The sequence below is a fragment of the Euleptes europaea genome, chromosome 4 (assembly GCF_029931775.1).
Source record: "Euleptes europaea isolate rEulEur1 chromosome 4, rEulEur1.hap1, whole genome shotgun sequence".
NCBI lineage: Eukaryota > Metazoa > Chordata > Lepidosauria > Squamata > Sphaerodactylidae > Euleptes > Euleptes europaea.
In genome coordinates, this window is record NC_079315.1 from 38249830 (window position 1) to 38266281 (window position 16452).

Below are 16452 nucleotides of genomic sequence, written 5' to 3' on the forward strand. Positions count from 1 at the left end.
TTCAGAAAGCAATATCATTTCAGAATAATTCTAACGCTAAAATCCTATGCAAACTTACTTAGCAGTAAGTCCCACTGAATAAAGTGAGATGTAAACCTAAGTATATGTTCATAGAATAGGATGCTCCTGAAGGACTATCTAGAACTAGTATTCTTCCAGAAAAACCATTTCCAACAAGAAGCTAAAAAACCCTCTGAAATAACATTCAAAAGTCAGTTCAGAAGGATGGATCAATATGTGTACTGTTTGAGTACCACATCATATATTATGTTGCTACATATACACCTAAGTTTATTTAAAAACACACCTGAAAATGTAATGTGTGAATGAGTCCAATACATGTTTTCAAACAGATGCATAGTTGTCAGGGACACAGATTAGCTGCAGTTCCCTACAGAATGAGTACTTCTACAAAACAGCCCTCAGAATGGAAGATGTCTATCTGAAAAGGTCATGAGTCCAAGGCCACTCAGGTGTAAGTGGCTCCTGGAGGTAGACCTAGAAGACCTGATATTCAATTCCCATACAGCTTCAGTGAACTTTGGGCTAGGCTCTCTCTTAGCCCAGCCTACCCCCTCAGGATTGCTGTAAAGATAGTGTTTATACTGCCCTGAGTTTCTCAAAGAGTGGTTGGGATAACAATGAAATAAACAGTTTCGTTATTGATTCATAGAATTTCAGCAGCATTCCTTTCTGTCCCTGTTGTAATCTTCATTCGTATTCCATGTATATTTGTCCTTCCCAGACTTGCAAGCTCCATTTTTTCCACCTAAAAAGAGTATAGATTTGGGCAAGTGCCCTTATAAGTGCATGTATTTCCCCACCATTCTGCAATGCCATAGAACAGCAAGAAGAAAGAAGTGGATAGTCCTGTAACCCAAGTCATGGCTTATGAAGTCAGGCTAAGATTGTGCTAAAAGAAAAAGCAGATGAAATTAGCAAGACACTCGAGGTTAATGAACAGTTAAGCATGATAGGAGCCCCGTGGCGCAGAGTGTTAAGCTGCAGTACTGCAGTCCAAAGCTCTGCTCACGACCTGAGTTTGATCCTGACGGAAGTCGGTTTCAGGTAGCCGGCTCAAGGTTGACTCAACCTTCCATCCTTCCGAGGTCGGTCAAATGAGTACCCAGCTTGCTGGGGGTAAAGGGAAGATGACTGGGGAAGGCACTGGCAAACCACCCCGCAAATAAAGTCTGCCTTGGAAATGTCGGGAAGTGACATCACCCCATGGGTCAGGATTGACCCGGTGCTTGCACAGGGGACCTTTACCTTTAAGCACGATAGGAAAAATCTTTTTTTAAAAAATTAAAGGACAAGAAATGTTCCAGAAATACAAAGCAGGACAATGACCAGGACATTGGGAACCTGTTATATTTTCAGGAAGGTTTGAGGTGGAAAAAAGGTTTTCCACAGGGAGAAAAAAAACAAACAGGACACCTGCGGGATCACAGGATGAAATACAAGCTCCTTGTACAGTATCACCGATGTAGGAAAAATGGTTCAAATGTACTTCTAGTTAAAACACCACGCTGTAGACTTACATGTTGCACCCGAGCAAATCTCCTGCCTTTGGTTCTTGTAGGTTATCCGGGCTGTGTAACCGTGGTCTTGGAATTTTCTTTCCTGACGTTTCGCCAGCAACTGTGGCAGGCATCTTCAGAGTAGTAACACTGAAGGACAGTGTCTCTCAGTGTCAAGGGTGTAGGAAGAGTAATATATAGTCAGAAAGGGGTTGGGTTTGAGCTGAGTATTGTCCTGCAAAAGTATTGTCCTGTAAGTATCAAGATAATGTACTAATGAGGGTATGGTGTGTTAATATGGAACCATTGTATCCTGAAGTGATCTGTTAATGTGTGTAATCCAAAACTAATCTGTATGGCTATTGTTGAATGTTGTCTTTGTCTGGAGGTTTTTCAGGGCAGGAAGCCAAGCCTTATTCATTCTTAAACTCTCCTCTTTTCTGTTAAAGTTGTGCTGATGTTTATGAATTTCAATGGCTTCTCTGTGCAATCTGACAAAATAGTTGGTAGAATTGTCCAGTCTTTCAGTGTCTTGGAATAAGACCCTGTGTCCTGTTTGTGTCAGTCCATGTTCAGCCACTGCTGATTTCTCAGGTTGGCCAAGTCTGCAGTATCTTTCATGTTCTTTTATCCTTGTTTGTATGCTGCGTTTTGTGGTCCCGATGTAAACTTCTCCACAGCTGCAAGGTATACGATATACTCCTGCAGAGGTGAGGGGGTCTCTTTTGTCTTTTGCTGATCGTAGCATTTGTTGTATTTTCTTGGTGGGTTTAAACACTGTTTGTAGGTTATGTTTTTTCAAAAGTTTCTCCATCCTATCAGTGACTCCTTTAATAAATGGCAAGAATACCTTTCCTATGGGAGACTGTTTTTCTTGAGTTTTCTTATTTTTGTTTGGTTCAATGGCCCTTCTGATTTCATTCTTGGAGTAGCCGTTTGCTAGCAGTGCGTGATTTAGATGGTTAGTTTCTTCCTTTATTTGCTGGGCCAGCAACTAGTTTTATAGGAGGATGAAATGGAGACAATGGAGGCTGAAGGCTTAATGAACATTTATGAACATTCATGTTCCATAAATGTACTGCTACCAAACTCCACTGCCATAACCACTGGTCCCTCCACATCCCTCACTAGACTCTAGACTGGAAACTGTGAGGTCTAATTGGTGGCACATCATCACAATTAGGCTCTCAGGCAACCCTTATTTTCCAGTTCCTGTTCCTTATTTTAGATGGTGTAGAAAAGAGAACTCAGTGCAGATTCAGCTAATGACCACAGCAATATTCTTCTCACCTGTAGTTTAAATACAATACTCACCTGTTCCAGTGTCTGTATTTTGCTGTCTTTGACTTGCAAAATCTCCAAAACCTTCCTGTCCTTGAGTTCAGCTTTCTGCTTTTCTCTAGAAACAAAAAATATATTGACACTTATTAGTCATAATTTGCCGCTAATCATTTGAATTTTTCATGTCCTGATAATAATGAATGTCATTTTAAAGCGGGGGAAATTAAATTATCTAAGGCTGACAGCCCTTGCAGAATTAATCATGGAACATATGGCAAGTGACAGCAAATTTTATCACCAAACAACTAAGACAACTTTATTCTAAATGAAACAGGGTACCAAGCTCAGATATGTTACTTTTCAAAAGATCTGTGGAGTATCTTTTCTGATGAGCCTCAACCCCCACCCCATTACTGATATCAGAGAAACCTTAGTTTCATGTTGCGGATATAATAAGAGCAACATATTGAAGAACACAGCTATTTTCCCATCTGTATACTCAAAAAGCGTACTGTATTAAAACTGTCAACAACTGGCAGATTTGAGGGAAAGATGTTTTGTTCCCTAATGATTTTTTTTACACTATCTTCTCAAGCAAGTTCCAGATGTGGCATGGTATTATCCCTTTAAATGCTCCTTGGCCTCAGCACCAGTCTTTCCACACAGTGCCAAAATACATTCACGGGGTAGCATGTTGTTCTGGGCTAAAGTGTATCCGTTTGCTGATACCTGACTGTTCTGCAGGCACAGGTTCTTTTGCCTAGTGTAGTATGAGACCAAAAGAAAACCACATTGAGGAGTGGAAAAGGCAAGAATTGGTTTATTTGCGAGCCACAAATAAGGCACAGGGGAATCGTTTCCAGAGCCTGTGCAAAGATATCACAGAGGTACAAGACAGTTTATACTTCGCCAGTTAACACCTTTGATTGGTTTGACATTGCATCTTGTAACACATTGGGTCTCATTTCAGCACCCCTCCTAATCCATAATTGGCCATCAGTTCCACCCAATACCTGATCCTAGACACCTGTAACATCTCAATTCCGTTATCTCCTTTGTTGACACATTCCACTTGAGTTGCATTACACTGTGATTAGTACAAGTACTTTCCTTCCCCAGGCGGGCCTCTCTGTTTCTCTTCCTTGTCTTATCTTGCTCATACCTTTCTACTATACATAGGCCTCTTTGCATTTATCAGCGACTACCAACTTTTCTTACATTACATAGCATGTATGAATAAGGCATAGTAAATAAGGCATAGAAAATATAAATGTAGCATTGATGTTTGCAATTCTTCCTACCATCTAATAAAGTGTTATTTCTTATACTATCATTACTGAGTTTTCAGAAATGTTTTCATTTTCCAGTCTGGATTTTAAGAAAGCAGGATGACCAAATAGCCCAAAGCATTTTTTTCTTCCTCCTCCAGCAGGGCCTCCAGCCCAAAAAAGACAGAATCCAGTCATTCTCTCTGCAGCTCCTGATGGGCATTTGGACTCCTGCGCCACCTTCTCCTAGCACTGCTGAGAACCACAACAGAATCCTGGTAAAAGATTCCCATACACCCCCAATTTAAAAAAGAGAATGAGAGATGGAAATACCATATATGCTCGAGTATAAGCCGAGTTTTTTAGCCATGATTTTTGGCTTAAAAAACTCACCTCGGCTTATACTCAGGCCAATACGGTAATTCGCCTGCCGGGCCCTCTCCCAGCGCGTTCCCGCCGGCCAGCTGATTGGCGGGCTGTCCCGCCTTCTCCGCCCCACCCCACCGCGCCTTCTGCGCGGCGGCGGTGGCAGCTTCTTCCCCACCCCACCCCACCCGATCGCGCCTTCTGCGTGGCGGTGGCTTCCCCCCCCAATCGTGCCTTTTGCGCGATCACGCCTTCTGCGCAGCGGCGGCAGTTTCTTCACCCCCTTCTGCTGGGCGGCAGCGGTTTCCTCCTCCCCCACCCCCCTCACCCGGGCCGGTCCTCCCAGTTGCCGACCCTGCGGGCCTCCTGCGCGCAGGGAGGGGGCCGCCGCCGCTGCCTGCCTGCGCGCCTGGAGCCCGGTCAGGTAAGCCTGCGGTGGGGGAGGGGGTGCATTTCCCCCTCGGCTTATACGTGGGTGCCTAATTTTTCCCCATTTTAGGGGTGAAATTAGGCACCTCGTCTTATACTCGGGTCGGCTTATACACGGGTATATACGGTAATTTATCAATCCTTAAGGAAACAAAAAGCATCTCTGGGAAACCATAATCACACAAACTCTTCACTTAACTGGAAATCAAGCAAGTGCTCTCTTGCTGCAAGAAAACATATTACGATTTAAAGTCAGGCAAACAGTTAATATGAATCTGAGATTCCTAGAGAAGCTTCTAGCAGATTATAGGCATCTATCTATCTAGCAGACTATAGGCATCGCAATGATACTACGTGAGATCAAAATGAGGCAAGTAGACTTCTTATGCCTCTCAAAGCAATCTGGGCCTGGGGGATTCAGCATTCTTGCCCTCTCCCACTCATTCCTGTGCTGGAGTTGAAGAATGTGTACTGCTCTCTTTGGGATCAGGGTTCTTTTGGATTATGATGTGGTTCCAGTGAGAAGGGAATTTTAAAAGAAATTAGTGAGGCACTTTCCACTTGGTTAAAGAGCACCCTCAGCCAGTGTCATGTCACAGACTTGGAATCATCTAGGAATCCTGGTATGTGTAAAAAAAACCTGTTAAACAAGAGGGAGTATGTAACCAAACCAAGTGTGTAGCAGGAGATGGTCAGTCTGGCTAACAGCTGAGGCAAGCCAGTCTGGCTAACAGCTGAGGCAAGATATCCTTGAACAAAGGTAGGGTGCCAAATCATGGCCTACCTCAGATCCTTCTAAAATAGTGGGGCTGACTCCCTGACCTCCTTTACTTAAAGCATTGTCATCAGGAAAATATTTATCTTGTTCAACCAAAAATGGAGATTATCCACCAGAGTAACAAATGATGTCTCAGTTCCAAAACAAGGCCTGAAACCAGACTGATTTGGCCAAAGGAAGAAGGTCCCAGTCACATAAGCCCAGAGTGGCTTTACTACCCACTCCATCATTTTGCCCAGAATTTTTTTTAAACAAGCCTTCAGTTGGCCAGATACTCCTTCAACAGGGGAGGTCTTCTTTCAAAGTGGTCTCCCAGAGAAGCAACCCTGCCTAACGCCTCAAAAATTCATAATTCCATGTTGATGCAAAAGTTTTATAAGAGTCACTGTAGAGATTCCAAACATGCCTAGAACATTTTGGAAATCAATTGAATCCTGTTCACTCAGATGGCTGACTGTCCTTAACTGGATCACCACCCTTGCAGAGACAGAAGATTAATAAACCCACTTGACTGCTCTTCATCCAGGAAGCAAACAGCAACTGCAATACAGTGCATTACAAACATCCCCACTCTGAACTGCAGCCTCAGTGTGTAACTCAAGAACAATGAAAACAGCAAGCATAAGCAGCACTGCACTTAACAATGAAGAAACTTTTTTTGGGTTTTTTGCATGAACCCACCATCTGACTTTTTGAAAATAAATTCTTTTTGCAGGCTACAAAGGAAAGACAATACCACCCACTGGCCAGGAATGTGTCTCCATTAGTTATCACAATAATTGCATAAACACATAGTTACTGTCTAAATGCTTCCATTTTTGCATACAATGGGTGCAAGCAGAAGCCTTTAGCATAAATTAAAAACTGGTATGGAATTTTATCACCAGCTCCTCCTGGTGGCATAGGATATCTTCCAATATTCATTACAGGGAAGCTCCCAGAAGAGAAGCTAAGTAATATTACTGTATGCTTCAAGCTACTAGCATATCACTGAACCCACTGCTACATTTTAAGTATGATGGAAAGGGGGAAAGCAGAAGGAAGGTTTGCTTGCAAAGGTAAACGGCATCGTGAAAAAATATACACTGTACATGCCTACATTAAAAAGTGTTCACCCAAACAAGAAAAAAATATATTCAGGCACTGTCAAAGAGTTGATGATGATCAATGACTGAGACAAACTCCAGTTTAGCTAATTAGAACCACTGATGAGCAATAATGATGTGCGCTAAGAATATTTGCAGACTTCTTTAGGATGAAAAATGGAGTGAAGAGAGGCTGTCAATTTGTACAAGTTTTAAGCTCCAATCACTTTTCCCATGAGTACCGCCTATTTTAAATGTTTAACAGAGCTGTATTTAACCACATGGATTTTTCACAGTCAGTTTTCACCAGCCACTGAAAGCCAAAAAATCTGAGAAATTATTCTAAATCATTAACTAACAATTTTCTATTGCATATGGCCCATGCTATATATTATGCAACATGACAGGATCATATTTTCTGGGATTTGGCCCATTTTTAATGAGTTGTCAAAAATGAAATATTGGAGACGATGAGGAAGCATTTAACTCCGAATGAGGTGTGAAAACAGAACCTACAGTTTCTAAAAACCGCAAATATTTTCAAAAGTGCACTGCTGAAGTTTATAAAATATTATCTTTCCTATTATAAATATGCAAAGCAGTAGTACTAAAGAGAAATTATGAAAATAAATACAAATAAAAATCTGTGGTACCATCAATTAACCTTTGCTTAACATAAACAATTAAAACAAGGTAAAAATATAGCGGCTTCAATCTGACAAGTTGCTAACATGTGGATTTTTTTTCCCCTCAGACATCCCCCTCAGCTAAGAAACTGATTTTCAAAATTCTGTTCACTCTTCAGGTTTAGAAACCACTGAAAAGAAGTGTCTACGGACCTCAAGTTCAACGGTTAAAGCTAAGAGGCTCTGAACCTCACTCAAAGTTATGTAGGAACTGTTCCAGGTTCACACTGCAACAGCAAGAACCCCAACAAACAAGAACACTGTAAGCACATAAGTGCTGCTCTTATTCTCCCTTGAGTGAGCACACTGACTTGCTGCCACAGACTAAGCAGACACAACCGTACAATGTTCTGAACATGGTGCTTTCCTGGCGTTCAGATCTCAATTTATTTTACTATGGATATCCTATAGAGGAAGGTGGTTTTGGCTTGTTCTTCCATGTGCAAACCTGTTTCTGCTTCTAGCATTTTCCGACTGTTTCAATGAGTAACATTCTCATCAAGCAGTTACTACAAACCCCGCATGTGCCCTGTATGAGCGGAAGCTGCAAGATGCTCTAATAGTAAATTGACTGGGCTCTCTGTGGTTGATGAAACAGTGTAGTGGGGCCACCAAAAGACAAGGTAAGGGTCTCTGTACACCCAAGGGACTCCCCAAGTATGGAAAAAATATAATCTTGTACATTTACAAGAAAGAAAACACGTTTTCAAAAAAAAAAATGGCGTGATGAGGGTGGCAAATACTTTTGAAGGGAGGGAACGCTGAAGGTCAGTTAAAGGGAAAATCAGCCTGCTCAACCACTGAGAGCACAGGGAATCCTGGAAGGGCAGATATGGAGTGCTGGAGGATTTCCAAATTGATCTTCCCGTATCCTGGTAATTCCTTGTGGGCCCCCAATTGCTACTAAGTTTCTATCTTTTCTTACACAAACTCTCCAAAGTATAAAGCTGTGTACCAACTGAGTAAACAAGAGCTTCAGTTAACATTACATAATTCTTTCCAAAGGCATGCACAGTTATTAATTGTCAACTATTTTTCCATTTCCTATACCACATAAAACTCCATGCTCGCATCACTAGATTACTGCAGTGTGCGGTACATGGGCGCCTTCTGACGTTTCCAATTAGCACAAAATGTGACATAAGGGCGGTTAACTCTCACAAGCTATTGAAAAACCAAGTTTCCATTATCGGAGGATCTAAACCAGTGATTCCCAACCTTTTTTTGACCAGGGACCACTAGGACTTTTTTGTTCGGTGCAGGGACCCCAAGGTTCAAAATAAAAATTCAGAGAATTTGAAAATAAACTTTAATCATAACTGTTAGTTAAACATTAAACTTAGAATAATATTTGAATATATATTTTTATAATAGAGAACTTTTAATTGAAAATATTAATTTATTATGGGTTTATAACTTTGTTTCGTGGACCTTAATTTAGTTCTTGCGGACCCCTGGGGGTCCACGGACCCCCGGTTGGGAACCAGTGATCTAAACTGACCGCCTATGCGTTTCCAAGCACAAATCAAAGTGCAGGTTTACCATTAAACAGTTTGAGGCCAGGGTATTTAAAGAAATACATGCTGCATTATCCATATAATCACCAGTTCAAATCGTCAACAGAGCCCTTCCTATTTGTGCCCCTCCCCCAGCCACAGAGATGTGGTGGATTATCACCACTGATCATCTATGAGGTAACAACTCAACTTTACCACTCTCCTTTCCTCAGCTGTTCATCGGGTGCCCAGTCTTTCTAGTTTCACCCACTAAGTGAAAACCTTCCTGTTCATTCAGGCTTTTTGCTGATTTTCTCGATTGCACTTAGTTTGGCTAAAGTTTATTTGGTCCCCCATTTCTTTTCCTACTCATGAATACTGTTTTTGCTGGTGGCTACATCATACCGCACACCTCTGTTCTGTTTGTTTTGTGAGTTTTAACAGGATTTTTACGCCACTTAAGCCCCTTCAGAAACTGTGGCTCAGAGAAATAGATAAATAAATGAAAATAAATTAGCTAAATAAATTTTTAAAAACTACAGTATAAACCAAACTGTGGCCCCCGGGGGCTGCATGCGGCCCAGGACAGCTATGAATGAGGCCCAACACAAAATTGTAAACTTACTTAAAACATTATGAATCAGCTATCAATAGTGTTAATGTATTGTATGTGTGGCCCAAGTTAGTGTATTTTATGTGCAGCCCAAGATAATTCTTCTTCCTCCAATGAGGCCCAGGGAAGCCAAAAGATTGGACACCCCTGGCATAAACTAACATGTACATTATAGAATGTTCTATTACTAATCCTACCTTCATCTACACTGTAAGTAGATGCTAACTGCAGTTTACAATGATAAAATGCAGACAAAGGCCAGAGTGTCAAAAAGCTCCATTAAGGGTTTATGCACATATAGCATGACTTTAAACCCACCTCCCTCAAACACAAGATCCCTTCTTTGCATTACAAGAAATTTCTGAAAATCACTTAAGATTTCAAAAGCAGGCTGTGAATCAATATAGGAGATTGTTCTTGTGGTGGGAAAGACTAAGGTACTGGTGGGAACACCCAGGCCTGCTGAGTATGAGGAGATAACCACATGGCTCTCTGAATGCTAGCCAAACAGTTTTGTAGAATCAGGCTTAACATTATTATAAGGTAAAGACTTTGGTGGATAAATGTCAATGAACTTACAGTTTTCTGAAAACAAATGCTCTTACATTACAGATCCCTATCAATCGAGCAATCCTATGAAGTCTTGTTCCAGCCTAGGTCCATTGAAGTCAATAGGCTTAGCCTGCAATGACTCTGCATAGGATTGTAGTAGCTGCTGAAATTAGTTGGCCACAGAAATACAGACATGCAGAAAAAAAAATCTGAAGAATTAGAAATACTGAAAAGGTTTTCTTTATAAATTATGGTTATTTAAGTGTATTATTCGCTGTTCCCCTTTCATACATACTAAGTCAGTAGTACATACAATATTTATATAACTTCATGGAAAATAAAACAGTCACAATCCAGCCAGATTTCAATAGAATAATTAAGTGAATGGTTAGCTTTCCTCTACTGAAAGCAGTGTAAGCTCTGAAGTGTTTAGCTATGATTACATTTGTGACCAAATGATCCTATATGTATTAAACAATTTCCTGAGGGCTGCAAACTCAGTTTTGAAGTTACTACTAATTGCCATAAAAACAGAAAAGAACAGCGTCTTATTTTATACTCACTTTAACATATAGTCAGCATAAAATAAAAGCCATGACACTGCCAATCCAGATTTACATGTACAGAGAATTTTCAAAAACTGTAGAATTTACAAAGTATGGGAACATCTAAGACTGAATGTAAACTGTTTTTATAATGTAATATTTTAAGAATGAGAGAATGATGTGTTTTGTTTTGCTATCATGGCTTCGAATAAAAATTAAAACATTTACAGCGCAATCCTAAGGCGAGTCACTCAGTCTAAACCCATTCATTTCAATGGGCTTAGATTGGAGTAACTGTATATGACAGCGCTGTTAACCATTTATCTTCTTGCTCTGCACTACATATTTCGTTCTATACTCTTTTGTCTATGAAAGAAGCTTAATTTAGAAAAATTGGCTTTTTTGTACTCATAAACTGAATGATGAAACTCAATTACAATTTGTACAGCTATACATACAGAGACGATTCTTTATGCATTACTCTGTGTTGTGGAGGTTATGGTTAAAGCACTAACCTGAATATTTTAAGCATCCATATTTTCTTCTTAATTTTGCAAGCGTTTTCTCATGTAAAATGCACAAGTTTCTTATAGTGCTCAAAAATATCAGCACTTCAGAACAGACTGGTTTAACATCTGCACATCACCAGGGTTTCCCCCAAGGATTTTTAAATGATGCCTGCCTGTGCTGAATAAAGTGCTAACTTGCACCTTGCATTTCAAACTGTGTCCTGAGCAGTCATCCAGTTGGTACAACACCAGCTGAATTCCCACAGGCCACTGTTCACTCAGGCTTGACTGCAATTATCATGTCAATATTTTGTGCTCCGATATGCAGATATGCACACATGCAAGCTGCGTAATACTTTCTTCTCCATGGAATGTTGACTTATGTTCAATGTTCTGAGAATTTTTAATGAAACAGGATATTAAACTTTCATCAATTTTGAACAAACACAATTAGTTGACCTTAGAGGTAAAGGTTATACACCTCAACACTATGTGATTCTAACCAGCATACTAAGTAATTACTGGGGATCTGACGAAAAACAAAACATTTAAAAACTTATATTAATATACACTCACAAAGAAAATATTTATCAGTGTACATAAAAGATCTTAATAGATTAGTAAAGCTAAAAGTAAATGGTGAGTTTAATACTTTTTGGTGACAATATGGGTAATCAGTCTATAAATGACACTGGAGTGCATACTGTGATTAATAGATGAGGGAAGCTGAAAAATGACAGGGTTCTATTGATTGAATTAATCTGTCCATAGGCAGCATAATCAATGAGCATTGCTAAATGATTTAATATAAACATGTTTACTTGATAATGCCACCAGAAAATAAAAAAAATAAATCACATAATATTTAAATTCTGCCACTTCATTATATTTTTTCAGAGGAACAGTACTGTACAGTAGGGCAGTACAAATATACACCCAACCTTGCATAAACAGGAAAACAACAGAATAGCATTGTTCATCTATTAACAAAGCCATGTCCCTCTGTTGAGGGCCATGCTGTATGTAATCCACCATCCCTAGAGGAAGCTGACGCTTAAAACCACTACAGTTGCTCGGCTAATGAATTTAAACATTTGGCTGCAAAACTGGTGTTAGTCTATTGCAGACTAGAAACCCAACCGACCAAATCATTTAAACAGATTCCAGTTAGATAGATCTTTACCCCCATTGAATGAAAGTACCCAGCATTTCTCCTACAAGCAATATTTGAAGTAAGACAGAGTGAAAGAAGCCTGCATCTCTTTGATAAGTGGAAACACATAAAGATACAGGAAATATCTAGACATCATTTGAATAAGGACTTTTTTTTTAAAAAAAAGCAGGAAAGAACAGTTGTAACATAAAGAGCTAACACAGTGTTTATAATCTTCAACTTTCTTTTATATACATTTTTCTAGTATTTCATGTCAGCTACTAATGAAGCAATCAGCCACAGTTCAAATACTGATTTGATTGCAAATTATGAGAAGTACCCTCTCACTCAAAAAATGTCTTGCCTTTTTAAGCTTTTGAAAGTTTTGTAAATTGTTTTGTAAATGTTTTGCACATGTACATTCTCGTACACCTTTCCCATGGCTGTTCCTTTTCATTTGCCCCATCTTCCCAGCCTACCTGACGAGAGAGAGAGAGACAGACAGACAGACAGACAGAGATAATTTCTTTGCTCAAGCCTACTGAGTATTTTGGGGGTGGGGGAAGAGGTTGCATGTAATGTCTGTTTAGTATAGCAGCCTTTCTCAGGTTGCATGTCTGATTACCAAAGCCAAAAATCTTTGTGTTAATTCAGTGCTCTTAAGTGGATCAAAGCTGAGCATTTTTTACACTGCCACCTGGGAACTGAAGCTTGATTCACCAAGTTCCAACTATGCGATAATACACTAAATGCCACTAACTATGCAGACACAAAGTCAGCATATAAACTCACTAGCTAGCTTGTTAAATATGATACATGACCTACCCATGATGATCCAGGAGGAGAGGAAAAGCAGAAAAATATGAGTGGATGGGAGAGATAAAGAGCAATGGTCCCCTCAAACTATTCTTGGCAAAATCAGTCAGCCAAATGGCCTATGGTACAATCCTAGGCTCCTCAAAATCAAGTTATAGCCCACTGGAGAAGGTCCAATCAAAATTCCTTAGGGCGGTGTTACAGGTTCCTCATCTAGTCTCAAATTCCTGGGTTAGCCTGGAAACAGGCATGCTGAAAATCGAGGCAAGAATTACCTTAGCCTCTATTTTACTATGGTTGAGAGCACAGGAGACCTCAGAAGGTTTTTTTACCCCTGCCTGGGCTAGATCACTTCAAATCTAAATGGTGGAAGCACTCCATTTAAAATTTTCCCCATCCAGCAACATTCCTCCCCCCCCCCATAATGGTGGCTGGATAGGGGCCACAATCTGTTATTAGTAAAGTATTCCAAGATTAATACCCCTCTGAAACATTGGAGAGAAGGCCTTCAAAAGATGTTTTCTTTAAACATTTGCTATACAACTGAAGTGCTTCCTGATTTTGCCTGATAAATACAGGTACACAAATACTGATTAAGTATTTATCTGTGCTTATTTTTATAAAAGAAAGTTTCAAAAGGCAAATGAACTAGAAATAACACATACCTTTTTTACATAATTCAGAGATCAATAGTATTTAAAGTAGTTGGAAAGTACACTAACATGGATATACTGTTACAATGGCTTGTTTGAAAATACCTGGAGGCTTTAACATATCCCAAAGGGTTTTCTCATTTGCACAGTAAAGATACCTTTTTGTTTGTACCTGAATATTAAAACAGACTATAGTTATAGTCACCAAATAACAAGTGCAACAAATGCTGAAGAATGAAATATCTCTGTCTATTGCTGGAATCCTCACTACTGGCAATGAGGTTTAAATTTAATTTTGAAATTTTTAGGGCACCAATCCCAGTTTGGGAACATGAAAGACTTCTGAAAAAGAAAAGTAACTTTCCTTTGTTCAATGTTAAAATATTCCCACATCACATCAGTACAAAGGTGTGTTTTCCCAAATGATTTTTCAACTAGTGTAGCTTAATTAAACTTAATTAAGATGCTTCATAGAAAAGGAACTTCTTAAAAGGATTGCAAATACAAAGCCTACTGCAACATGAAGTGGTTAAATAAAAATTATTAGACCAAACACCTGTATAAACCTATTCTTTTTTGATTCAAAGCTAGGCACCCTCCCTTTTGTCATGCTACAATTTTTCTTGGTAAACACTGAAAGAAATATGTTGATAGAGAATCACAGATTTCAATTCACCCTCTTCTTGTGTCCACAAAAGAGTAATACAAGGTCCTCCACCGTTCCTTCAAGTTCCACTTGAGGCACCATCGTTGGAAACTAGTTTGCAAGGTCATAAAATAATCATCCTTATCCAAACCTTTATTGGCATAGAAATCATCTATTTTACTTATCCATAAGCTTACTGAATAATTAGGAAAAGGGTAAGGACTGAAAACAGTTCTTTTTATGGTAAGAGAAATAAATTGCTTCATTTATTTGCTGGTCATTCTTTGTGAACACAAACATACATGCAGAGTCAAGTAATACCGAACAGACTGCTTAGGCATTCCACCATGGAAATTCAATTTTACATTGCAACTGGCTTGACCTCTTTTGCTGTTACAGAAGTTCCAAGGAAAAACATATATGTTAACCAACAACAGCAAGTTTAGATGCATTGGTTAAACCACTGGTTCCCAACCGGGGGTCCGTGGACCCCCAGGGGTCCGCGAGAACTAAATTAAGGTCCGTGAAACAAAGTTATAAACCCATCATAAATTAATATTTTCAATTAAAAGTTCTCTATTATAAAAATATATATTCAAATATTATTCTAAGTTTAACGTTTAACTAACAGTTATGGTTCAAGTTTATTTTCAGATTCTCGGAATTTTTATTTTGAACCTTGGGGTCCCTGCACCGAACAAAAAAGTCCTAGTGGTCCCTGGTCAAAAAAAGGTTGGGAGCCACTGGGTTAAACATATGTTGTCAGGATTACTAAGTATTTGCTTCATGTAAACAAAAAAAATTGTTTTAATGTCAAGATCAAGTCACAGTAAAATAATCAACAGAAGTCTTGCAATCTGATCCTAAACATAGACCCAGTTAAGTTGCCTGAACATTGCTGTTTGCAACTCAACTACGGTTAAGGATTTTGGTAAAGGAACTGGGGAATTATGTTCAAGATCTGCAGTTCCATTGGGTCACCAAAATACAACGAGCAACAGCATGGGACAGAGAAAAGAGATGTAAGCCAGCTGGAAATTTCCCGCAGCCCTCACCTCTGTTTTATTTAAAGTTTCTTTCCTTCTCCACTTCAGAGGGAATTCAGAGTCTCCCCATAGTTTTTTTTAGACGTTTTCTTCTGGATCACTCACCTGAGTAGGATCAGCACTTACACACCATAATTCTTATAACCATCATGTTCAGCTAAGAATAAAGACTCCCACCTCCAAGTGACAAGGCTGCCACACCAGCACCATAATAGTTAGCTTAGTTAGTCTACTAAGTTTTACTAGCACTAGAGTTGGGATTCCATTAGACTTGCCCTCATTTGTTCGCTACCTTATCTAGCTAAAACTATTTTTTACCAAGTTTAGAGCTGCTCCTTTCAGTTCTCCTCCAAACAGAGTGCCTGCAAATAAGATTCAGGCAACTAACTCCACTCACTTTCCAAGAGCTCCTCTGAGTTCATAACTGATATCCCCTTCTCCTTCCCAACACAAGAGGTCCATTCACTGTAAGTAGCTCCAGCCACCTGCAGTAACTCGCCAACCATCTTGAACTGAGGAAGAACAGTCAGCCCAGGAAGGCTCCCCTAAAGCAGAAGCAGAAAGAAGGCGGACTGTGGTTCACCTTTGGACTACTACCCAGTTTCCAGTGGAACACAGAGCACCTCCTAGTTCCGTGTTGGCGAACCTATGGCACGGGTGCCACTTCCGGCACGCGTAGCCCTTTCTGCCGGCACGCACGGTTCCTCCAAGCCGCTGGTCTTTCCGGCTCTGCCCCACCCCGGATGGGGGAGGCTGTAGCCCAGGGGTGGGGAACCTCCGACATGATTGGCGGTGGCCCCCGGACTCTCCCACAGAAGCTGCCGCCATTGCCGCCGCTGGAGCGTGCGCGGCCAGCCAGGCGGGTGGGAGAGCGGGGAACAGAAGCCGAGTGCTCACACTCGGCATGGCCGGCAGCTTCTCCGGCGCCCTCTGGGCCTGTGCGGGGGGAGGGGCAGGGCTGGTCGGTGGGTGCGAAGGAGGCGCCCTCTGCCCCACCCTGCTCGCCTCTC

General features: G+C 40.4%; 1 protein-coding gene across 1 annotated transcript in view; it reads right to left on the minus strand.

Annotated features, from left to right (window-relative positions):
* CNTLN (centlein) overlaps positions 1 to 16452 on the minus strand; it is a 286353-nt gene that overhangs the window by 233310 nt on the left and 36591 nt on the right. Inside the window, exon 3 of the mRNA XM_056848744.1 lies at positions 2835 to 2919. Coding sequence (XP_056704722.1) covers positions 2835 to 2919 — 85 coding nt within the window. The remainder of the gene's footprint in view (positions 1 to 2834; positions 2920 to 16452) is intronic.